This window comes from Diaphorina citri, unplaced genomic scaffold (genome assembly GCF_000475195.1).
Source record: "Diaphorina citri unplaced genomic scaffold, Diaci psyllid genome assembly version 1.1 scaffold1019, whole genome shotgun sequence".
NCBI lineage: Eukaryota > Metazoa > Arthropoda > Insecta > Hemiptera > Psyllidae > Diaphorina > Diaphorina citri.
Genome location: NW_007378449.1, coordinates 16,276 through 42,606, shown reverse-complemented (window position 1 = coordinate 42,606; position 26,331 = coordinate 16,276). Strand labels below are relative to the sequence as shown.

At 39.4% G+C, this 26,331-nt stretch overlaps 2 protein-coding genes across 2 annotated transcripts in view; one reads left to right on the top strand and one right to left on the bottom strand.

Annotated features, from left to right (window-relative positions):
• LOC103513749 (mitogen-activated protein kinase 1) overlaps positions 1-25,562 on the bottom strand; it is a gene marked incomplete at its 5' end in the record, with an annotated part of 55,633 nt that extends 30,071 nt beyond the window's left edge. Inside the window, one exon of the mRNA XM_017445940.2 lies at positions 25,428-25,562. Coding sequence (XP_017301429.1) covers positions 25,428-25,562 — 135 coding nt within the window. The remainder of the gene's footprint in view (positions 1-25,427) is intronic.
• On the top strand, positions 16,178-17,189 carry LOC103513747 (cytochrome c oxidase subunit 6B). Its single transcript, XM_008478596.2, has 2 exons — positions 16,178-16,550; positions 17,004-17,189. Exons 1-2 carry the CDS (start codon positions 16,411-16,413, stop codon positions 17,182-17,184), a joined length of 321 nt encoding a protein of 106 aa, XP_008476818.1. The 5' UTR covers positions 16,178-16,410; the 3' UTR covers positions 17,185-17,189.
• Positions 25,563-26,331: the final 769 nt, after the last annotated feature.

Below are 26,331 nucleotides of genomic sequence, written 5' to 3'. Positions count from 1 at the left end.
TTTTTTAAAAAAAAAAAAAAAAAAAAAAAAAATGCAGGGTCATAAATACACCTGCCAGAAGAGTATCAAAGGATCGTATATCAGCCTAGTTAGCTTGGTTGGTAGCGCGTCTGCCTTGTAAGCGCTAGGCCGCGGGTTCGATTCCCTCTCGGTGCGGATTTTATCCCAAACAGATAAGGTTCGTTCTCGGAACGGCTGGCTTTATTCTATACTGTTTTTCTTCCCTTCGTTTTCGGAACTTTATCAGTAGGTAAGTTACAGTTCCCTCTATCACAAGAAGCCCAAAGTGGCTGAGGTGTAGGTAAGGCAAAATGCTGTTCCCTCTATCAAATCTTTTTTTTTAAGGGTTAGGTGGTAGAAAGTAGCAGATCTTTTTTTAAAGGGTCTATCAAATCTTTTTTTCCCTCTATCAAATCTTTTTTTAAAAGGGTTAGGTGGTAGAAAGTAGCAGGTCTTTTTTAAAAGGGTCTATCAAATCTTTTTTTCCGCTATCAAATCTTTTTTTCCTCTATCAAATCTTTTTTTAAAAGGGTTAGGTGGTAGAAAGTAGCTGATGGTTTCCACTTACCTCCGATTCTGTCCGAATGAATAATAGCGCTGTCGTGTTCCGGGGCGCGAACCAAAGTAGGAGCTGGTAGAACCACAGGGGCGGGGGGTGGAGGAGGAGGGGGAGGGGGGTAGGCGGCGACAGACGCGACGGCGACGCATAACAGAGCTACGACGAGCTGAAGAGAAGAAAATTAGGAAATAATACCTTTTCGAGTTGCTCCGACTTGGCTTTCTCGTCTCGAAGTCGAATCCACTCAACACGGTAGTTCCTGAAGAAAAAAAAAAAAAAAAACTTGACTTTTAGTTTTTCAATTTAATCGTAGTAATACGTACGCATTTCGGGTGTTACCCCATTATCAACACAAGTAAAAGAATTTGTTTGGTTTGGTATTACTATTAACTCTTTGAAGACCAGAAAAATGCCTTTAAATGGAATTTCAGGGGCAGTTGTTAGTTTAATGACCACGTTTTTACTGTGCCCTAGGGGCAGACATATTGCATACCTCCAGTACCTTTCACGGGCGGTGGTTACTTAACCACTGATTTTAGAGGGGGATTTTGTTCTGTGTGTATACCAGAGTCACTTGTAACTTTGCCTGTAGTTTTTGGGTGTTACCCCATTATCAAGACAAGTAAAAGAATTTGTTAAGTAAGGGTTGTTTAGAGGCACATGTTTGGTGTTAATAACATAGTATAATAGTGCCATAGTGAGTCTACCAGGCTTTAAGTACTCACTTTTCATAATCTTCTCCAGCCAGCTTGATGAGTTGTAACAATTCTTCTGTTCCTTCCCCACTTACTGAGGAGAACCCTACAACTTTGAGTGTTGAATAGAACTCATCTAGAGCAAGAGACATGGACCTCGTGAGATTGGAAATGTATGAACTATCGGCTTCCAGGGCTTCTTGGAATACTTCAAAATCTTGCATCCATTCTATGGCATACTTGTGATTCACAATGTCAATCTGGAAGAAGGTGTTATTAATTAACTATAATATGCAATTTAATAAGCTAGTCTGGCTGAGGGACGAGTCTGGCTGAGGGACTATAAATAGAGAGTAGATCAGCGTCTAGCTAGGGGACTATCAACAGGGAGTAGACTAGTCCTAATTTCCTCACGCTATATCAATAGCGAAGGTTGAGTGCGAAGGGCATCCCACTCGGAAAATTTTGTTTAGCCAAAACCAGTTGGCCTCAAAGCGATCACTCTAAAGCTGATTGAGAGGCCGACGACAAACGCCGACCCCATCTGAACATGGGAAAAGGCGAAGAAGAAGAAGAATAACAAAAGGAGATTTAACCAAAATAAAATCTCAATAACGCACAAATAAAAATTCTCCTACCTTGCACATTTTGAAAGTTGAACTTTTACACTTGGTATGGTATCACTATTACTCAAAATGGAACTCTCGATGAACTCTCTGCTACTCAAGTGAATGGCTTAGCGCAAACTGTGTTCAAATTGGTGTCGATCTGGATTAATAAAATGAGAACCAACTTTTCAACCCCCACATCAAACCCCCCACCATTAACCCAAGCCCTACACTAATTCTACCCCCACCACTAATTCTGTGTAAGGAAACCCCGTGTCGTACATTATGCCCCTTGGTAATGGTTTAACAATAGATAATCAGTGGCGGATTACAAATCGCGAAATGTACAGGCCTAATGTTGACATCAACTTGGGGTGCGATTAACGACTCGTTTAATTTAACGTCATTGTATGACTTCTAAGGTTTTTAGTGACGAGACTCAAGAGTTTTACCCTCCATTCGACGACAAGCTACCCGCTTCCACACATTAATCTCGTTCAGCCTGAGTGGGGCCGGGAAAAGTCAGCTTCAGGCGATTACCTAGAATCTAGTAATCACTGCCATGGTTGAAAAACCTAGATTTTTTTTATCAGATAATGCTCGCGGCCCCCCCCCCCTGGAATGGCTCCACGCCCCCCCGGTTGGAAACCCCTGACCTAGATGGTCATCCATCCGCATACTAACCATACTCGACAATGTTAGTCCGTCCCGCGATATTTTGATGAAATTCGGCGAACCTGTTCACTGTTCATCACATAAAACATAGGTATAGGTAATACCATTCATTTTGGACCATATTGCATGGGCTTTTGGGGGCCCCATCTGTCTAAGCTTTCTAAGAGGTTCCGTACTACATATCAGGATGAAAGGGATTTTAATTGTGTTAAGCATAAATGCTTGTCACAAATATGTAGACCTCTTTTCTGATTGAGCTCTACAGTTAACTAAAACTATAGTAATGTAGCGCCGCCACTGATATACATATGAATAATAAGAGCAATACTTCATACATTATACCAAACCTTTTTCTCTTCAAGTTCCTACCTTGGCGCATTGCAATATTGTCGCCCCATGCCAGAAGTTTATGTTGTGACGTCACACACATGTCTAGCACTCTCAATACCTCATGAAATCGGAAATATACTTGCTAGAGGAGGAGAACTATCGATAGTCGGCGCCATCGATAGTTATCGATAGTTTTTTTTTTTTTTTCTCTAAAGTCACCCTGACTACCTTAGACCTGAGCTATGTTGGGATTTATGATTGGTAGGTCGTGTAGGTAGGTATGACTTGCAGTATTCATTAGGTAACTGGTCGCAGAATGGAGGTTGAATTGGCAAATTTGTTCAACGCCATCACAAACATCGTAAAGGAATTTGGAGTCTCTCTAGTCCTTCACAAGAACTAGTGTGTGTACCTACAATTTGGGCTATAATCAATAAATAACCCATGACAGCCCTTACAAACCTATAGGAATAAGTATAAAACAAATTCATTGTGAATATCAATGTGTTAATCACATTGGAAGTTCAAAGTTCGAGATAAGGGAGAAGACACGTGAACATTTTCGTTACCAATAGTTAACCCGTAATGGGTGGTAGGGGTGTCTAATAGATGAATTAATATGAAAATCAAATGTCGTCCCTCAAAAATATATATATATTTACCTACACCTACTCGCACATTGCTGAATTTTATCACTCAACCAGTATTCAAACCAGCAACCTTTAGATCTGAATACGACCGTGCCAACCACTAACCACCTTGGTGTTCAACCCTCCCAAGTCCTAATAATAACCACTCGACCAGTTATGCTAAATGAAACACCTCCAGCAAAGGTTAATTCACCAGGTCTCATCCGCGTAATCTTCTTCTGATAAGAAGTCGGGAGCTTCATTCAAAATCACAGAATGTAAACAAACGAACAGTTTATTATCATTGCCTATGATTAGAAATTCGTCTACATTGGATATCCCAGGAGATTTCGTTAATTTTTACTTTCTTTATTAAAAGTTTTAGTTGAATGAAATAATAATATTGTGATGATGTCTAATTCTGCGGTCTAGTGCAATCTTTTGATAATTCCAAGACTGACTTTATTTGTTTATTTTTGTCTACAAAATTGTCTACCATGTTTACTTCACTCCTGCTGGAGATAATTCTAGGTATTATCCTAGTAGCGATACTGTTCTCCATTTGGTATTCAGCTAAACCAGCTAAATTCCCACCAGGTAAGGGCCAAAGAATCACTAACAGTCTATCGTGGTAAATATGTAGAAGGCTGATTTACACAGGTCAGTATTTCTTAACCTCTCTGGATTAACTGAAAACTCTCTCTGGTAAGATTGGACTCTTGGTCTGTGTCGTAGCATGTCCATACCGTAGTATGTCCCTCATCAGATGGGCGAGAAGAGACACAATAGGTACTTCTCGTTTATGTGCAGGGTCAATACGAGAACACCAGAGAGTAACACGTTGAAATATTTGTAGGTATTAATCGAAATATGAGTGCATTTTTTTTTTTTTTTTTTTTTTTTTTTTAACACTTTAAAATTTTTGTGGTTTTAATAGAAAAATTAGGGTTGTTTTTTTTTTTTTTTTTTTTTTTTTTTTTTTTTTGTCAATGGTGCTATTCGAACCCGGGATCATAAATTAAGAACTTCAGTACAATGACTGTGGTAGCCTACTGCTAGTTTTAGAGTAAAGGGAAATCTTCATTCCTATTGTAACAGTATGAACAGTATAAATCAACATCACCAGGTACCTATTAATTAATATAGGTATGTAGCACTGAATTTTCAATTAAATTCTCTCTCTCTCTCTCCTCTCTCTCCTCTCTCTCTCTCTCTCTCTCCTCTCTCTCTCTCTCTCTCTCTCTCTCTCTCTCTCTCTCTCTCTCTCTCTCTCTCTCTCTCTCTCTCTCTCTCAGGTCCTCCCAGCGTCCCCATATTTGGTAACTCCCTCTCAATCCCCCTCTACAATATTCACCTCACCCTAGAGGGGCGGAGCGCCCAATATGGACCCCTCATATAAAAATTAAAGTAGAGTAAAACCTCGATTACCTATTTCAACTAATTGGGACCGAGGGTAGTTGATATATTATCGAGGTTCTGTATGAAAGTTGAAATAATCGAAATTCTGTATAAAACAATGAAAATAGGGCCAAATTTAGTGGTACAAAAGAACGAAATAGGAAAGAAATTTAGAATTGAATAAGTGGTACAGTAGAACCTCGATTATTTCAACCTCCATTATATCAACTCTCTATTATTTCAACTCCAAAAATCGGGGGTAGGAACAGATCATTGAAAGTGTTCTAATAATGAGACTAATGACGAAGAAAACTTGAGGCCTTTTTTTTTTTTTTTTTTTTGTTTCTTAGTTGATTTTATTTAATTTCAAAATAAAAGGGTATTTCTCCCCTATTTTGTTCTTTTGAACCACTAAATTTCACCCTATTTTCATTGTTTTATACGGAATTTCGATTATTTCAACTTTTATACAGAACCTCGATAATATCAACTAGGTACTCTCGGTCCCAGTTAGTTGAAAAAATCAAGCTACTGTCGCTACCACTTAGTCAATTCTAAATTAATAAATTCAATTCAATTCTCAGGGCCTCCCAGCATCCCCATATTTGGCAACTCCCTCTCAATCCCCCTCTACGACATCCACCTCACCCTAGAGGAGTGGAGCGCCCAATATGGCCCCCTCATAGGAGTTATGATGGGCCGCCAACCGGGGTTATTCGTGACGGGAGGCGGTCCTGTAGTGGCGGCACTTAAGAAGGAGGAATTCCAGGGCCGCCCAGACACCAAGTATGTACGGGATAGATCGTTTGGAGAGATGTTGGGTAAGTAACTATTAGCAAGATTTTTTTTTTTTTTTTTAAGGGTACCTACGTATGTAAGGTTTTTGGAAAAAATAAGGTTCTCAACTTTTTTTAGCCTGCATACGCATACCCCTTGGGTACCCGGATTTAATCTCACGTACCCCCACCACCATCATAACAAGTACTGGGTACCCTTACCTAGTTCTAAACACACTCAGCATCTTTTGAAAGAAATTCAGTACCTACTTTAGTAACTTGAAGTCAAAATTCAGTACCTTTTTTGGACTGTACACAAAAATCAAAATTTGTTTTTTTTCCTCCATTACACATATTTTTTTTTTCTTATCCCCGAAGGATCTCTCGCGTAACCCCAGAGGTACGTGTAATCCCGATTGAGAATCGCTGGTCTATTGGGCTACAAGCTACCCCAAAATTACATTACACAGACTGAGTATGTAGGTACATACTCTGGGTGGGGCCGAGAAGAACCATCCAGAACGTGATTTTCCAGATTATGACCTACTATGAATTTCTCTCCATTTCACCAGGTATTTTCTTCAGCGAAGGTCAGCAATGGTTTGAGTCGAGGAAAATCACCGTACGGTATTTACGAGAATTCAACAAGGGGAACAAAATGGAGGATCTCATGCAGAGGGAAATTGATGAGTTTATTCAACATAGAATGGTCATTAATGAACCTGTACAGGTAATTAACCAGTATTTTTACGAATGAAAAATCGAATCGAGGTTTTCTTCTAAGGGAAGAGCCCCAAGAAAACTTGCGATAATTACAAGTAATTAATTATTGAAGTCCAAAATGCACATTTATTTGATGAAAAATGGACATTTTTTTCGTCTCCTATATAAAAAAAAATACCTTTACCTACCTTCCATATTGCATACTCAAAGTAGTTACAGGCGGCCATATAATTTATTTACTTTTACTAATGAATCTAAAGATAGAGGGAACAGTACCTACTGATGCTAAAAGGTCCTACCGTTGTGAAATAAAAGAGAGAAGGAAGACAGGATACGAGAAAACCAGTCCCGGGCGGGAATTGAACCCACGACTTAGTGCTTACAACTCAGACGTGCTACCAACTAGGTTGGCAAATGGAGCAGTTGCAAATGGGTAAAAATTATAAATAAATGGTCGATTCCTATGTTAAAAGTTGGGAAAAATCCAAATCTGTGGTCAAAACTCCGAAAAAATAACTGTAAAAGGTCGAAAATTCATACATACCAAATTTCAAGTCTCTAGCTTATACCGTTCCCGAGATATTGTTAAATTACACCGAAAACCGCCAAAAAGCGGTAAAATGCCGGTCTTAACCTAAAGTTTCGTGTCGCATCCTTGTCACATTTGACAGCTACATACCAAATTTCAAGTCTCTAGCGAGAGAGAGAGAGAGAGAGAGAAAGAGAGAGAGAGGGTGGGAGAAAAGAGAGACAAAAGAGGAAGGAGTTGGAAAAAACTAACGAATGAATGAAATGTAGAAGAAGGCAGGGAGAGGGGGAGGGAGGAAGAGAGGAAGAGAGAGAAAGAGAGAGAGAGAGAGAGAGAGAGAATTACCGTTCTCGAGATATTTTGTTTACAGACAGACACACACACGGACCAATGACTGAAACTTTGGATTTAGGCTCTAGGGACCTCAAATTCTCAAAACGTGTTTTGAAACTAAAATCTGACCATCGAAAATAAAACAAGCTGGACCCGTCCCTCCGGGAATTTTTTAGGTAGGTACATATGTAGGTACCTACTTTGTTTAATATTCAGTTTGTTATCATTCTTGATTTGATTTTTAGTCCGTCCTTCCTTTATTATTACTAATAATAAAAGGTAAAGTGGACGGACTATTGTATTCGCTTCGGCTACCCCTGTGGACAGAAAGACAAAATCTTCAGCTCTTCAGTTTAGTAGCTTGCTAGCTGGTAGGTAATCTAGATGCCAATGGGCTTACTCTATCTAGTTTTACTCGAATAAGACGTCTAAAGTTGGATAGGAACGTAAATAAATATATAACTGGATCCATGTTTTTTAAAATACAAAAGTGTTAGATTCGGTCAATAAAGTAGTAAGTAAAGTATAGGTATACTATATATGGTCTAGGAAAGAATACCCAACACATTAACCAGAGCACATAATTCAATTAGTCAGTATAGTCACCAAGTCATAATAAGCCAGGTGCCACTAAAAAATCAATCACCAGACAGTCTTCCTTCCACATCCAAAGTTCCAACCGTAATCAAAGCCAGAACTCCAGAAGTGACCATCAAACTCATTCAACCAGTTCTCAATCACAAGGTATTTCTAATGTCTAGGATTTAGGGATATCCTGACTATTCTTCAGCACAATCTGAACACGGCACACGCTTAAACACCACCGCACATCCGGTCATCAAAACAATGGCACAGGAACTATCCAGCCAAAATGAACAAAGCTGAAAATGGACATAGCGAACACCTTTCCAACACGCAAGAGGACACAGAGGTGCATCTGGAAAACATCGTGACGAACATGCATTAATATAACAAACCCTCCTTCAACAAAACAGAAAAAAAAACCCTAATGATGTATATCATAATCACGACCATAAAAAACATATAGAAGAGCAGAAGACCATGTGATGAAAATCACCTTCTGTTAATACGTACTAAAAGTTGTAAAAAAGTCAGTCACGAAATTACATGGAGAGATGGATATCATACTTCCAGGATTCGGAAAGGGGGAAGCCCATCTGGCGGCCAAAGTGACAATTATTGCCCCTCTCTCTTATTTTCCCGTTGATTTATACCGGAATAACTGATGGGGCGGAACGGACAGATGAAAATATTATTTCTATTTGTTTAAAAGGTTCTCCCGGTTTAATTCAATTGCTGGAATTGCACTTTGCGCGATGTGTTTTGGACCAGCCTTGTTTTGATTAATCCTTGAATTCATGACTGAAAGTGTCGGACTGTAGGGTAGGTTGAGCTCTTTGTTAATTTATTAATTGGATTTGGTTTCAGTTATCTATGTATGTCATTGCGCTTTGAAATATTGCAGGATCAGGACTTTAAAGGTGCGTTTAAGGTTTGAGGAGGCATCCACAATGGAGACTCGACCATCGACCCTAGTACCGACCCAAGAGAAAATAACCAAGCGGTGTCCTCAACGGAGCCCTGACGACCTGACCATGGTACCGATCTGGTATTACTCGTATACTCCCTGTTTAGCCCCTCAGTCAGACTAAGCTGGTCTACTCCCTGTTAACGTCCCCCAGCCAGTTTTTCTACGTATCGATATTGTTAAATATGAAAAATAAGATAACGATGACGTTCGAAATCGAACGAGATGTAACAATTTATTTTTTTATTTTTATTTATTAGAGTGTGCCAACATTGAATAAGACAATTTATTTTACAGGCTGACTACAAATCTATACTGGCTGTAAGATTCAGTATCTAGGTATCATCGACCAGTTGATGAAAGATTAGTTGTAAGCTTGTAAGGCGTTCAAAATACATTTCAAACATCTGTGAATTCTGTGAGCTTTTACACGATGACTTTCATCACAGCATGTCTAAATGCTGTTTAATCCTCTGATCTGATCAATTTGATCCAAACATAGAGCCAGGAACGAGACATTCGCAAGCATTGGACCAGTAACTAGTTTTAGCAGCACTATCAGCATTATCTTGTAGAATATCAGTTGATCTCTTCAGCATTTCTGTCACAACATGGGTGGTGGGTGATTTGAATATCATCAACAACCAGATGAAAATATTATTTCTATTTGTTTAAAAGGTTCTCCCGGTTTAATTCAATTGCTGGAATTGCACTTTGCGCGATGTGTTTTGGATCAGCCTTGTTTTGATTAATCCTTGAATTCATGACTTTGAAAGTGTCGGACTGTTGGGTGGGTTGAGCTCTTTGTTAATTTATTAATTGGATTTGGTTTCCGTTATCTATGTATGTCATTGCGCTTTGAAATATTGCAGGATCAGGACTTTAAAGGTGCGTTTAAGGCATCCACAATGGAGAATCGACCATCGACCCTAGTAGGTACCGACCCAAGAGAAAATAACCAAACGTTGTCCTCAACGGGACCCTGACGACCTGACCATAGTACCGATCTACCAGTTGATGAAAGATTAGTTGTAAGCTTGTAAGGCGTTCAAAATACATTTCAAACATCTGTGAATTCTGTGAGCTTTTACACCATGACTTTGATCACAGCATGTTAAATGCTGTTTAATCCTCTGATCTGATCCAATTTAATCCAAACATAGGGCCAGGAACGAGACATTCGCAAGCATTGGACCAGTAACAGTAGGAAGTTTAGCAATAGGTATTATCACTATTATCAGCAGTTTCACTATTATCACCTAACTAGTTTTAGCAGCACTATCAGCATTATCTCGTAGGATATCAGTTGATCTCTTCAGCATTTCCATCACAACATGGGTGGGTGGGTGATTTGAATATCATCAACAACTACATCTGGAGCAAAGATACCATCGAAATAGTGCAGTCTAGAAGATAATCTACCTTTATCAAACCCCCTATCGTACTTGTTTGGATAACAGCTTGTAAAAAAACTTGTACCTTATATTCTTAGCAAAGGGACTTTGCAGTCTCATCCCTCATCCTAGCAATATAAATGAGGTATGTAACTATGTATCCACTTAAGTACATAAAAATGTTATGTTGTTATGTAACTAGCTATGTTTAGTAGAACCTCGATTATTCCAACACTCTAATATTATTTCAACTCCAAAATCCATTGTTTTTTTTTCTATATTTCAAAGGATATCCTCTGTCTTATCAGAGGAAAAGATCATAGAGAGTGATCATTTCAAGCTCAATCATTTCAACTACCCCCGGTCCCAATTAGTTGAAATAATCGAGTTTCTACTGTATATGGAATCATGGATTGAATAAACTCAAATAGAGATCCTCATATTCCAAAATGTTTCAACTGGAAATTCTATAGACTTGAATCTTTTATCCGCAAAACTGCCTTCCCTTCAAACATGGCCTGAAAACCTCCCTTTTCCCTTGCCTGTAAGCTCACAGCAAGGTTTGTCTTTCCAATTATTTATACTTCGAGTTTTTTATCAAACATATTTCTTTCCCTTGAGATTCGATTGTTCCGAAGAGTATTTGCTGAAGAAATATGAAATTATTTGTCCAAACAATCGAAATGCCCGAATCCAGATTCATTATTTGAATAAACGTCGAAGGGATTTCGTCTGAGGTTTATTCTTGAAAAGGTCTTCCGTCTTCCTTTATAAATAAACTTTGTGTTCGAAAACAAAATAAGCTACTTCTGTGGACAGAAAGACAAAATCTTCAGCTCTTCAGTTTAGTAGCTTGCTAGCTGGTAGGTAATCTAGATGCCAATGGGCTTATTCTGGTTTTACTCGAATAAGACGTCTAAAGTCGGACAGGAACGTAAATAAATATATAACTGGATCCATGTTTTTAAAATATACGTACAAAAGTGTTAGATTCGGTCAATAAAGTAGTACCTAAGTAAAGTATAGGTATGTATACTCCTTGGTCTAAGAAAGAATACCCTGAATACCCAACACATTAACCAGAGCACATAATTCAATTAGTCAGTATAGTCACCAAGTCACAATAAGCCAGGTGCCACTAAAAAATCAATCACCAGACAGTCTTCCTTCCACATCCAAAGTTCCAACCATAACCAAAGTCAGAACTCCAGAAGTGTCCATCAAACTCATTCAACCAGTTCTCAATCACAAGGTATTTCTAATGTCTAGGATTTAGGGATATCCTGACTATTCTTCTGCACAATCTGAACACGGCACACGTTTCAACACCACCGCACATCCGGTCATCAAAACAATGGCACAGGAACTCTCCAGCCAAACGAACAAAGCTGAAAATGGACATAGCGAACACCTTTCCAACACGCAAGAGGACACAGAGGTGCATCTGGAAAACATCGTGACGAACATGCATTAATTATAACAAACCCTCCTTCAACAAAACAGAAAAAAAACCCTAATGATGTATATCATAATCACGACCATAAAAAACATACAGAAGAGCAGAAGACCATACCTTGGTCTAAGAAAGAATACCCTGAATACCCAACACATTAACCAGAGCACATAATTCAATTAGTCAGTATAGTCACCAAGTCACAATAAGCCAGGTGCCACTAAAAAATCAATCACCAGACAGTCTTCCTTCCACATCCAAAGTTCCAACCATAACCAAAGTCAGAACTCCAGAAGTGTCCATCAAACTCATTCAACCAGTTCTCAATCACAAGGTATTTCTAATGTCTAGGATTTAGGGATATCCTGACTATTCTTCTGCACAATCTGAACACGGCACACGTTTCAACACCACCGCACATCCGGTCATCAAAACAATGGCACAGGAACTCTCCAGCCAAACTTCCCTACAGACTCCGAGCTCAGGCCGCCGCGAGCACCATTCTCGATACGTCGCTTCGGCCGAATCCCGTCCATCGCTTCCACAGACTCCGAGCTCAGTCCGCCGCGAGCACCATTCTCGACGCGTCGCTTCGGCCAAATCCCGTCCATCGCTTTCCCGGCAGACGAAGCCCCTGCCGCCCAGTGTGTCATCTGTCTGGCCCCCTTCCAACCGGGCGAGGAGGTCAAAGAGCTCCTCTGTCACCACAAGTTCCACTCGGAGTGCCTCGAGCCTTGGCTGCGGGAGAGGCAGCATTGCCCGCTGTGCCGAAACGCGGTCAGCGTCGGATCGATTTCGAGCGAGAACGGGTCTTCTTGGCTCAGCGATACCACGGGGTTGTCACACACGGACTCGTACTTTTTTTTGACGGCGGAAGAATTTTCAGATGCGGAAGCCTTTGCGGAAGCCCTTGTGGAAGCCTTTCCGCAAGTCTTTCCGGAAGACCCTATTGATTGGAACGCTGAAAATGGGGACACAGTATCGATGCATAGTCAGCACACGGTCAGCGACACATACACCATACACCACACACACCCATCACGGTCAGCGACACACACAAACATCACACCTTCGGTGAATATTCACTGCGATATGGACTCGGTGCTAAGCACGGACACGGATTGGTCAGACGGCACTTCTGACTGAGAGCTGACGATTAAACGTTGTGGCTTAAAAACGTGTGCATTTGTTATTTATTTCACCAGACATATGTCCATTTTACTAGTCTATATTAATAAAATATTAGTATAAGTAGGGCCTATATTTAAGCCATAGTGACATAGTCACTGCAGCCTGGGTAGATCTTTTGTGACTTAACTATTTTAGGGATATTGGTATCGGTATAAGCCGTATAAGTAGGGCCACCGGCTATATTCAAGCCCTATGTCCCTGCGACCGGGTTAGATCTTTTGCGACATAACCATTTTAGGGGTCGTCAAGTCGCTAGAAAGTCAGTTTTTCCCCTTTTTGAACTTGGTACTGCATTCTGTAAATGTGCCGGGAAATGAACTCGGAACCTCCGGAGTTCAAGCCCAGATCACTCCTCTTTAGGCCTCGTAGGCTTCTAAAAACCTTCCTAACATTATTCACAGCCTTTCCCTTCTCCCAAGAAGGCCATCCCACCTCCCCTGGATTTCTAGGGAAGTTTTTGTTTCCCTAATGTTTGCTATTAATACGGGATAATCAAAGGATATATGATGGTTGTGTTTTATTTGCACATACTTGTGAAATCACCTGATTGTATTATGGGGGGAGTGGGAGGTAATTGATATTATTCCACTGATCAAATCATCGAGAGAGGAATATTCATTCATATGTTGGGATTTTAGGAATCTATGTAGGATTAATAGAGGCATCTATATGTACATCTAAGCGAAGGAAGAAGAAAGCATTTCATGGTCCGGAAAGTTTATTAATTTCTTAGAAATACAGCCATGCAGGAAATGTGCTTTGTATACTTTATTTTCGATCCCAGTCATTGGATCTTCGAGGATCCCAAAGGTCTGAAGAAAATCTTTTTCAAGAATTCTCTTGAGTCGCCATAATAACGATTTGTCTGATTTTGATGAAATTTGGTAAACATCTTTAACACCTAGAGGACATTTTGCTCATTAGATTTAGAGCTTGATTAAACCTTCATCTTCGTACACACAAAGTCAAACTGATGAAAATGCCAAGATAAACATCGGGAACATCAATGGATCTTTTCAAAGAAGAACCACTTGAACATGTTGAAGACTCAAGAGGTTTTCAAGAGGTTGTTTGGAAAAACAGAGGGATCTCCCTTCTCTTTGGGGAGAGGCTCTTTGTTTATAATTCCCTAATGTTTGCTATTAATACGGGATAATCAAAGGATATATGATGGTTGTGTTTTATTTGCACATACTTGTGAAATCACCTGATTATAACATGGGGGGAGTGGGAGGTAGGTAATTGATATTATTTCATTTATCAAATCATCGAGAATATAAGTATACATATAGGTATTGTCTTTCGGTATAATACAGCCATGAAGAAAATTTCCTACATTGGTTTTGATCCCAATCATTGGATCTTCTAGGGCCCGAAGATACGAAAAAATCTTTTAAAGAATTCTCTAGTTTCGCCATAACTCCCTATAATGGTTTATCCGATTCTGATAAAATTTGACGAACATGTTTAACACTTAGAGGTTAGAGTACATTTGCTCAGATTTAGAGCTTGATCAGACCTTCAGCCTCGTCCACAAACAGCCCACTCAGTGGCATAGGTGTAGGGGTAACCAACCTCAGTGGTGCAGTTGTTAACGCGTTGGACTTTGGATCTGGAGGTTGGTGGTTCGAGTCGAAGTCATGTCATAAAATGTATCTAGGTGAAATAATCGGGGAACGATGTTTGTGACAAACATTTAAATATGCTTAACACAATTATTAAAATTTCTTTTACCTTTTTTTTAGGTGTAGGGGTAAACAGCTCTATAAGATGGGTTAAGCCTAGACGAATCTACGAGGCCTTCAGCCTCCAGGACCTTCTTAGGGGTAATCGGGCCCTCAAGGGAATATTTTTCTGTGTGAGTTCTACAGTTCACTCGGAAATTATGACCACATACAGACGACACCGAAGCGAATACAATAGTCCGTCCATTATACCTTTTTATTACTATTGTAATAATAAAGGAAGGACGGACTAAAAAGGGAATAAGGTATGGTGCAAGGGGAAAATCACCAAAGAGGACGAAGAATATAATCGTGGGTAACCTGAAACTTTAGAGGAGCGAAACAGGACTCCGAAACAACAGGTTGAGGTTTAATCCAACCGTCACCTTTACAGGCAAGGGCCTTTTTTCATCAGTCTCAGCAATAGGATATTGCCCAGATAATTCTAGGTATTTGGTGACTAATTTTCCCTATCTTGTGACAAGCTCACCCAGCCTGAATGGGGCTGTGAAAAGCCGCACGCGATTACCCAGATAGTCATCCACCCAGATATTTATAACCACGCCCGTTGTTTCTTAACTTCAGTGGTTTATTGGAAACTATTGGCTTTTATACCAGATACTTACCCATTTTAGAAAGGATATATAAGATGTCTTGAATTATTCTAAGAAGATATATTATTATCCGTTATCCGCAAAACTGCCTTCCCTTCAAACATGGCCTGAAAACCTCCCTTTTCCCTTGCCTGTAAGCTCACAGCAAGGTTTGTCTTTCCAATTATTTATACTTCGAGTTTTTTATCAAACATATTTCTTTCCCTTGAGATTCGATTGTTCCGAAGAGTATTTGCTGAAGAAATATGAAATTATTTGTCCAAACAATCGAAATGCCCGAATCCAGATTCATTATTTGAATAAACGTCGAAGGGATTTCGTCTGAGGTTTATTCTTGAAAAGGTCTTCCGTCTTCCTTTATAAATAAACTTTGTGTTCGAAGTGACGACACCGAAGCGAATACAATAGTCCGTCCCTTATACCTTTTTATTACTATCGTAATAATAAAGGAAGGACGGACTAAAAATGGACTTCTTCTAAAGTCTTCTGGTCCCGAAATCCAAGAGGAGGAAGACAGGATAGGAAAAAGCTAGTCGTTTAGAGAGCCAATCTAATCTGTTTAGGACACAGTTGCCCCCCAACGGGATTCAAACCCGCGACCTAGCAGGCGGGCGTGCTATCTTCAAGCCCAAGCTAACCTGGCTCTAGACTCTGGACTAGGGATGGGTAAATATTCTCTGAGTCGATTCAGAGTCGAATATTTCAAAAGAATCGTGAATCGCGATTCTTAAATTCAAAGAATCGCGATTCTTTGAAGAGTCGCGATTCTTTGAAGAGTCGAGGTTGTACCTACGTTGCCATGCCCTGTACAACTACAAACTACTCAATCTCATTGGTTACGAGAGTGATCCTGTGTGCTGTCTCTCTCTCACTACAAAAGAATCGCGATTCTTTTAGAGTCGATTCTTTGAGTCGAATATTTGAAAAGAATCGAGTTGTGGTATTCGAATATTCAAAAAGAGTCGAATATCCCATCCCTACTCTGGACATTAAACACTGGCTAAATAAACCAAAATTCCTACAGCAAAACGAAACAAACTGAAGAACACTTTTACATTCTTCGATTTTTCAAAGAACTCCAGAAAAATAAGCTTACACTATTCTTGTTTGGTCCTAATCTGAATAAACTGAGCATAGAAACACATTGAATTTTTATAATCCAGTTTATTTTTAAAATAGCCCAGTCAAATTGCGGCACGATCAGTGCAGATTTCTTAGTCCAGTAAAATTATGTCTGAAACAAACGGTGTGGAGCTACAGCCTGGTGAATTCATCAGGGATGGTATGATATGCAAACCCCTGGAAGAACACAAACAGCTGTCCACCTGTCTGCCCGACCCTCGGTTTCAACAAGTGAACATCACCAATTGGTAAGTTCTGGGTGGTTTAGTGGTTGTCTGCTAATCAGAAGGGCGTATGTTCAATCTCGGCCGAGGCGAGGTATGTAATTTTATCCTCAACATTGTTTGAGAATTTGACAGGGAACTTGTAGCAACGCAAGTCCTATCTTACTCGCCTTTTTCCGTGTTCAGTAAGGGTCGGCGTTTGGGCTGACATTTGGTATCTTTAGCAAGGAAAATTTCAGTCTGGTATCCTCCCTGTTTAAGTTCCCCCAGCCAGACAGAAAAAAAAAACAGGCTTAAACCCCATTTAATCAACATTTCTTTGTGTAACACGTGTTTATTTATTTTCAATTGGAATTAAAGTGTTATGATAGTGATTAAGTGTTAGTCTGTTAGTGTTATTGTTTATGAGGCCAAATTTCAAAAACACAGGCTTAAAAAAACCCTCTTTTAATCAACATTTCTCCTCCGCTCCCTCAGGTGTTGGACAATGTTCGTGGACCACAAGCGCTGTTCGAATCTGCTAGGGGAAGGCCGGGCTGACTGCGCCATCTTTAAGAAATGCTACGAGTCCATCTGCCCCAACGCGTGGGTCGAGCAATGGGAGGACCAGATTGAGAACAACATTTTCCCGCGCGACCTCACCCGGCCCCAATGTTGAAACGCAACGCTCCCCTTGAACTTTTTGATCACAAAGGGGGGGGGGGGAGGGTAAATTTTCTTCGTTTTGCTCATTTCTTACTCTTTTTTTGTCAATAAACCTTCTTTGTCATTAAACCTTTTTTTTTGCATTTCTTATGTCCTGGACTACAACCTGAGTGTTAAGTAATCTGATTGGCCAAAAAGTTCAAGTTCAAGAGTTAAATTTAAGCCAAGTTTAAACTTCGATTGCTATTAGTATGCAGTTATGCACTTAATGTGGCCCACTATAACCGCTATTGTGCCATTGGCGCCCGCTGATAGCTTCAAGCTAGACAGTCCTGACTTGGGCCATCACATTGTTATTGGTTATGGGGAATTATTATTCTCTGCACTGAAACACGTGTTTGTAATTATTAAGGCCCCTACACACACGTCTATTTGTCCCCAGTACGTCCATCTTCCATGCACCAGTTATGAACGTAAATTGTAAGTTTTTATAATAATTAGAAGACACATCTGATACAAAACGGGGCAAATTTATTTGTGGATCCGAAATCAAATCCCAACGGAGACTGAATCTTCGAATGGTGAAATCCGCCAGGCGAGGAAAACGGGGTGAAAAAAGCTGAAGATCCCAGCTCAAGTCCAGGTAAAATAATGGCCACGCTCTTGTCTTCTGGGTGTTCAAGTTATACTAACCCTTACGTATTCTTGAGAGTTCATTGCAACGGTCGTTACATTAATTAGACTTACTTTATCATGGACACTCGTTGCTTTAAGTTGAAAGTCCAGAAGAGGTTAGGTAGTAGTAGTAATAATAATAGTGCTTATTTATACTGCTCGCATAGGACTGAAAAGTCCCTTTACTCCAGCAGTAGGCTACTACTATTATTGTGGTCAAATTCTCAGATTATATTGAGGATAAAATTCCATACCTCGGCTGGGATTGAACCCACGCCCCCTTGTTTACCAGGCGAGCGCCTTGACCACTACACCACCGAGGTAGGTAAAAAATACATATGTTAAAAATTTATTATGGAGTATATCGTTCTGTGCCTCATATCACCAAAGTATGGAAAAGTATCTTACAAGTGTAATAGCCAATGGAAAAGCAGAATTTTGAATGTGAACGAATCATATCGAAATATGGAATTGTAAATACTTTTCCATACTTTGGTGATATAGGGCACAGGAGGTTTGAAAACTCTAGGTACCACTTCTTGTCAAAGTTACGTTATCCCTGGCTATATTTGTATCAGCACCCGCGAAATTGAATTTTGAGACACCAATGTTTCAGTATTGCTATCATCACTAAAGGGTGAATCGTAAGGCGGCTATATTTGTATCAGCACCCGCGAAATTGAATTTTGAGACACCAATGTTTCAGTATTGCTATCATCACTAAAGGGTGAATCGTAAGTTGTAGATGAATCATTCAAAGTTGATTCACTACTATTGACATAATAAACATACAGTTTGTAGTACAGAGATCCACACATAATATCATTGAATCTTACGTATTCTTCTGGGCTTTCAACACTGCAACATTAGCAACGAGTGTCCACGATAAAGTAAGTCTAATTGACATCATTAAGTTATGCAAAGTTGTGATCGGTTAGTATTTGGATGGGTTTCGGCCTCGCTCAGGCTGGGTTTGGTTAAAAAATTTCTGCCCTGGACGGGATTCGAACCCAGCACCTTCGGATTGAGAGGCAGCGCTTTTCCTCGGCCCCAGAGGTGGGCTAATTTGTCTGACTTATTTGAAAAACTTTTGGTCGCGTCGTGTGTAGACACCCTTAAGGGCGGTTGTTCATAAATTGCAGCTCTATTAGTATACTCGCACTTCGTGCTCGGGAGGGGGGCTTCGCCCCCCTCCACCCCCCGGGGGCTTCGCGTGTTCGCTACGCGGGGTTGCGTATACGGTCGCGCTGCGCGCTCCCGGGGGCTTCGCGGGGTTGTGCATGGGGTCGCGCTTCGCGCTCCCTTGTTTACGGTCGCGCTGCGCGCTCCCGGGGCTTCGCGGGGTGTGCATGAGGTCGCGCTTCGCGCTCCCATGGCTTCGCCCCTGAAAACTAATATCGTCCCTGAGTCTTGTCTCGAAGAAATTAAAACTGAAAACTAAAAGCGAGAGGAAAATATTAAACGTAGGAAATGTTTTGCTGGCCTCAACTGTGCTCCCTGTGTATTTCTTATGGGGGGGACTAAAAAATGTCAATATCTCGGGAACGGTTTGGAATTTTGGGACTTTCCGATTTTTCCCAGTATGTACAAAAAAAGAGGAATCCAATGGTGAAAACCGCATCTTCCTAGCCCATCTAGAAGTGGGTTAGAATTTGTATATTTGTATACGTGAGTCAGTGAGTGAGTGAGTGAGTGAGTCAGTCAGTTACACAAGGGGCTGTATATATTTTAGTGAGTCAGTGAGTGAGTGAGTGAGTGAGTGAGTGAGTCAGTCAGTTACACAAGGGGCTGTATATATTTAGGATGCAATGCACATATTTATTCCCTTCTACATATTTAGTTGCATAAATGCACATACATGTGTAACTGTTGTGTATGTGGATGACACCCCTATTCCTCTCTTAATTAATCCATCAACAAATAATTTGTATATATATATATATTTTTAAAAAAAACAAGGTTTATATTTATACTCGTATTTGCATATTTGTAAACCCTACCTATGAATACTTTTTTACTTAAGTTATATATAAATACCCTTAAGTTATATATAAATACCCTACCTATGAAAATAAATAAGACCTTGTTTAGACTGCGGGAGTAAAGGGACTTTTCAGTCTCATTCTGGCAAGGTATATTCTATTCTACATACGTATTGTGCTGTTAGCTATTTAGTTCGCTGATTGAATATACCTTGCCATCATGATTAATATTGGTTATGGTATTAATGGTTTTGGATGAGCAATATTGTACATATGTGGGGTGGGCATGTGCAAACAAGTCATTAAACAAGGATCGGACGAATCAAGCTGCAAGTTTTGAACATGACTTTTTTTTTAAATGTCATATTTATATTTTTTTTTATTATTTTTCCCCCCACTCAAATTTGCACGTGAGAATAGTTAATAATCGAAGGAATGAATCTCATTTCAAAATTTTAACTTCACTTTTTAATTACAACTTTCCAACTATTTGTCCGATTTTGATGAAATTTTTCGAAAATTTCCAACTTACCTATAGGTAGGTAAAAGGAATTTTGGGCTCAATGAGGAGAATGAGAGAGAGAGACGAAAGACGAGAAAGTGACAGATCTCTCTCTCCTTCTCTCTCTCTCTCGCTCTCTATTCCTAACGTCTGTCTTCTCTCTCTCTCTCTCTCCCTGGATTTAATTGTCAAGATGGATCTCTCTATCTCTTCTTCTTTCTACAAAATTATCTTCATTAATCTTCCCATCTGTATCTATTCTGGATTTTCTCTATACAGTCGAACCTGGATAAACGAGAACCCAAGGGACTAGGTCATTTTTCTCGTTTAAAGAGGTTTCATATAACTTTTTCTCGTTTATAGAGGTTATTAGTAGAGTCGAATAGTGAACTAACTGAAGAAAACCATGATCATTAGGGTATGTATGCTATTACATATGTTCTATGTAGGTATGTGTATTAACTACCTAATTTGTTTACTTGGGTACCTACAAATATCACAATAAAAAAGACTAAGTTTCGAGTTAAAAGCATTTTGTTAAAAAAGACAAACGAACTGAAAAACCCAGAAGCTACAAGTGCAATAGGTATGGCACGTTCATGAAATGTACCGACAGATTTAAACAAGTTAGAACAATTTCTCGTTTAGAGAGGTCCGGAAATTCAAAATTCTCCTTTTTAGAGGCTCCTTTATAGAGTTTGAAAATAGACAAAGATAGAAAAAGTTGACGTTTTCTCGTTTACAGAGGTTCGGAGATTTGAATTCTCGTTTATAGAGGTCCATTTTGCCTTGTTTATATGAGCGTGGGACTTAGCGAAAAAGGGGCCATTTGTTTATAGAGGTTTTATTTTCTCGTTAAACCAGGTTTTTGGCCCGAAAATGAAGGGGATTTGAAAATTTCTTGTTTATCCAGGTTTCTCGTTTATCCAGGTCTCGTTTATCCAAGTTCGACTGAGTTATTTTTTTAATAAAAAATAAATAAATAAATGCAGTGTTGTCAAGTGTGTCAGGACCTACCTCACCTGTCGTAGCCACATGCCCCGTCACACCAATATTGATAGGAAATCGGCTCTCAAACGGACTGGAACAGAGAGAAGAAAATGAGGTAAATATTAACAGGGGACTTTAAAACAGACTGAGTTATTTTATAAAAATAAAATAAATAAATAAATGCAGTGTTGTCAAGTGTGTCAGGACCTACCTCACCTGTCGTAGCCACATGCCCTGTCACACCAATATTGATAGGAAATCGGCTCTCAAACGGACTGAAACAAAGAGAAGAAAATGAGGTAAATATTAACAGGGGACTTTAAAACAGATATTCTAAAGGTTTCCCGAAATTCAGTTGTTGTAGTGACTTCAGCTGTAGCCGAATGGTGATGGTATAATAAAGAAAATATATCTTTTTCTATCTGCCGCACACCAGGCTCTAGCCATGTTTAATTGGCTCGTCCTGAACCCTATGTTTTTGGTGTTCTTTGACTATGCTAAATGGTCCTTTTTATTAAATTGGAAAACCAGAATATACCTAAATCTGAATAATTTCCATGAGTCTATTGAAATGTGAATAACTTTATGTTTCTTCTTCTTCTTCTTCTCCTTCTTCTTCTTCTCCTTCTTCTTCTTCTCCTTCTTCTTCTTCTCCTTCTTCTTCTTCTCCTTCTTCTCCTTCTTCTTCTTCTCCTTCTTCTTCTTCTCCTTCTTCTTCTCCTTCTTCTTCTTCTTCTCCTTCTTCTTCTTCTCCTTCTCCTTCTTCTTCTTCTTCTCCTTCTTTTCTCCCCTTTTTCCTTCTTCTCCTCCTCCTCCTTCTTCTTTTCCCATGATTTCTGGAGTCTATCATTCTATTTTTGCCCCGAAAATAATTTCCTTCATTTCCTTTCGGAAATGAAAATCTACTGTGGGGAAAAGGAAGTACTGAAAAAGATGGAAGAGAAGGAGGTAGAGAGAAAACACAGAGGGATTAAAGAGAATAGGGGGTGAAATAAGAGGAGAAAGAAAGGATGAGAGAAAGAGGTAAAACAGAGGGAAAAAAATGCCCCCTGCAAAACTGATGTATGGAAGGAGGTAGAGAGAAAACACAGAGGGATTAAAGAGAATAGGGGGTGAAATAAGAGGAGAAAGAAAGGATGAGAGAAAGAGGTAAAATAGAGGGAAAAAAATGCCCCCTGCAAAACTGATGTATATCGTATATCAGACACATAGGTTCAAGAGAGAAAACCAGGTCAAAAGAAAAATAGAGGGAGGGAGAGGGAGGGAGAGAGAGAGAGAGGGAGAGAGGGAGAGAGGGAGAGAGAAAGAGAGAGGGAGGGAGAGAGAGAGAGAGAGAGAGGGAGAGAGAAAGAGAGAGGGAGAGAGAAAGAGAGAGGGAGAGAGAGAGGGGAAAGGAGAGGGATTGGAGGGAGGGGAAGGTGGGAGAGGAAGAGAAGAAAGTAAACAGACAACTGAAACGTCTTGAAAGGATCACTAAAAACGTAATTTCTCTCTTCCTCCTCCCTCCCTCTCTCCCCTTTTCTATCTGTTTTTCTGAGTAATGTTCTCTCTCTCCCCTCTGTTTTTCTCTTTCTGTCCCTCCCTCCGTTTCTCTCTAATGTCCAGAGGTGCGGAAAATATTGGCGAAAGTTTTCCAATCAGAAAAGAGAAAGAAAAACTTTTCTTGGTAACATCATGCACAGTGAAGTGGAAGAAGAAGGAGAAGAAGAAGTAGAAGAAGAACTGATAAGGTGGAAGAGGAAAAGGAATTGAATTGAATTGAATTGAAACATGGTAACATTTTATTTCTTGGTAACATCATGCACAGTGAAGTGGAAGAAGAAGGAGAAGAAGAAGTAGAAGAAGAACTGATAAGGTGGAAGAGGAAAAGGAAATGATGAACAGGTTAGAGGAGGGAGATAGGAAGAAGAGATAAAGCAAGGTAAAGAAAGGAAAAAAAAAGAGAGAGAGGGAGAGAGAGGGGGAGAGAGAGTGTAAAAGAGAGAGGGAGAGAGAGTAAGACATCAACAACTACATCTGGAGCAAAGATACCATCAAAATAGTGCAGTCTGGAAGATAATCTACCTTTATCAAACCCCCTATCGTACTTGTTTGGATAACAGCTTGTAAAAAAACGTGTACCTTACTTAGCAAAGGGACTTTGCAGTCTCATCCCTCATCATAGCAGAAAAAATGAGGTATGTAACTATGTATCCATTTAAGTACATAATAATGTTATGTAACTAGCTTAAGTTTAGTAGAACCTCGATTATTTCAACACTCTAATATTATTTCAACTCCAAAATCCATTGTTTTTTTTTCTATATTTCAAAGGATATATCCTCTATCTTATTCTTATCAGAGGAAAAGATCATAGAAAGTGATCATTTCAACTACCCCGGCCCCGGTCCCAATTAGTTGAAATAATCGAGTTTCTACTGTATAGGTATGGAATTATATATCTACTATTAAATAAACTCAAATAGAGATCCTTATATTCCGAAATGTTTCAGCTGGAAATTCTATAGACTTGAATTTTCAAGAGGTAAATCACCATTCATCGGGCTAATTTGATTCAAGTCCTTCCATCTGAAAACTGATGAGCAACTTTGTTTTAGTAGATAAGGTATTTACATTGGACTTCTGGAATTGGTAATGTAGGACACGCAGTTTTTTACATAATAAATTTACTGGTTGATAGGATGGACAGGTTAGAGGAGGGAGATAGGATAGGAAGAAGAGATAAAGTAAGGTAAAGAAAGGAAAAAAAAGAGAGAGAGGGAGAGAGAGGGGGAGAGGGGGAGAGGGGGAGAGAGGGAGAGAGAGAGAGTGTAAAAGAGAGAGGGAGAGAGAGTAAGAGAGAGAGGGAGAGAGAGAGAAGGAAGGGTTAGGGAGAGAGTAAAAGAGATGGAGGAACGATAGAGTGAGAAGAAGGGTAGAGAGCAAAAAGAAAGGATGCGAATACAAAGGAAGAGAGGAATTTCAGTATAGAAAGAGATAGAGGGAATACAGGGATTATGATAGTACAGGGAGAGAAGAAAGAGAGAGAGCGAGAAAATAATGGAAAAGGAAGAGTAGAAAAACAGAGAGAGAGAGAGAGAATAAGAGAAAAAAGGAAAAGAGGGAGGGAAGAGGGAAAATAGAAAGAAAGGTAGAGAGAAGGAGAGAGAGAAAACATACAAAGGAAGAGAGGAATTTCAGTATAGAAAGAGATAGAGGGAATACAGGGATTATGATAGTACAGGGAGAGAAGAAAGAGAGAGAGAGAGCGAGAAAATAATGGAAAAGGAAGAGTAGAAAAACAGAGAGAGAGAGAGAGAATAAGAGAAAAAAGGAAAAGAGGGAGGGAAGAGGGAAAATAGAAAGAAAGGTAGAGAGAAGGAGAGAGAGAAAACAAAACAGAGTGTAAAACTCATGTATGTTCACTGGGAGTGATAAAAACCAGACAACTTTAAATGGGATAGTTTTAACAGAGAAAGAAACAGGTACTGTAGACCCCCGGGTCTGCAATACACAGTCTCACGTTGACTATTTTCAAACTTTTCATGTTCAAAGTGCAAACACCTCATCTATAGAACTTTTTTTAGGTGAACGTAAAAAAAAAAAAAAACTTGGCGGAAAACTTTTTGACACAAAATGTTTTCTTGGCAGATATCAATATTTTTCCAGTTGGGTTATATAATCATACATTTAAATTGCAGCGCCGGTTGTAATGAGGAGTAGATGAAAAATATTCCAAAGAACTTGGCGGAAATTTTTCAACACAAAAAGTTGTTTTAGGGGATATCACTAATTTTTCCAGCTGTGTTTATCCTTTTATCTTACCTTTAAATCGCAGGTGGTATTGAGGAGTAGGTTGGAAGATTTCAGGTCCCTGTGTAGGACATTGGCGGAGAGAAAATCTGGCCGAAAATTTTCGAACACAAAATGTTTTTTGGGGGGATATCACTATTTTTTCAACCTCTTTTCTTATCTTTAAATCGCAGGTGGTATTGAGAAGAATGTTAGAAAATTTCAAATCCCTGTGCTGCACATTGATGAAAAATATTCTAAAGAACTTGACGGAAACTTTTCATCAGGAAATGTTTTTTTAGGGGAATATCAGTACTTTTTATCGTCTTTTCTTACCTTTAAATCGCAGGTGGTATTGAGGAGTAGGTTGGAAGGTTTCAGGTCCCTGTGCAGGACGTTGGCGGAGTGGATGTACTTGAGACCCCGCAGGATTTGGTACAGGAAGTAGCAGATGTGGTCGTTGCTTAACCTCTGTGAACAGGACGAAACAAATAACATGAAAGATTTTTGCTGAAAACTTTGCGACACAAAATGTTTTATTGGGGGATATCACTACTATTATTTTATATACTTGTCGAAAAAACATGAAGTTTTCTCCTTAATTTTCTCTTCTTCTTGTTCGTTTTCTTTTTCTCTCTTCTTCATCTCCTCCATTTCGTCCTCTTTTTTGTGACCTAGAGACCTATTTTTCAACATAATGTGAGGAGACAATTTTTCATGCTGGCGTTTAAAATTACAGGATAAGCAAGCTGTTGCGCATTAAATAATTTTTTACAATTTTATTCAAATTGAACAATTTACAATTACCTGTTCAACATTTTACAACTCATGGCAAAAATTACTATTCAACTGTTCAATAGAATAAAAGAGTTTTAAAACTAAGACGTAGTCTTAATTTTTTCGAAAAATAAAATATCTTTGCAATATTTCTAAGAACAAAGCCAAGATATAGGAAAGGAAAGGAAGGGAGGGAGAGAGAGAGGTGAAGAGGAGAGGGGAAAAGAAAAATGAGGAAGGACCGAAGAGAGAGAGAGAGAGAACTAGGGGGATATGTTAGAGCAGCAAACAAATATACTCTTAGCGTTTTTTCTTCTTATTTTCACATAAAAAAGAAAGAAAACTTTTTACCACGAAATCACCGGGGTCTGTGCCATTTTTGAACTCCCAAAAGTTTCCCCAGAACATAATACCATTTATTATGCGTAATAAAGGGAAGGGAGGGAGAGATGGGGAAGGAAGG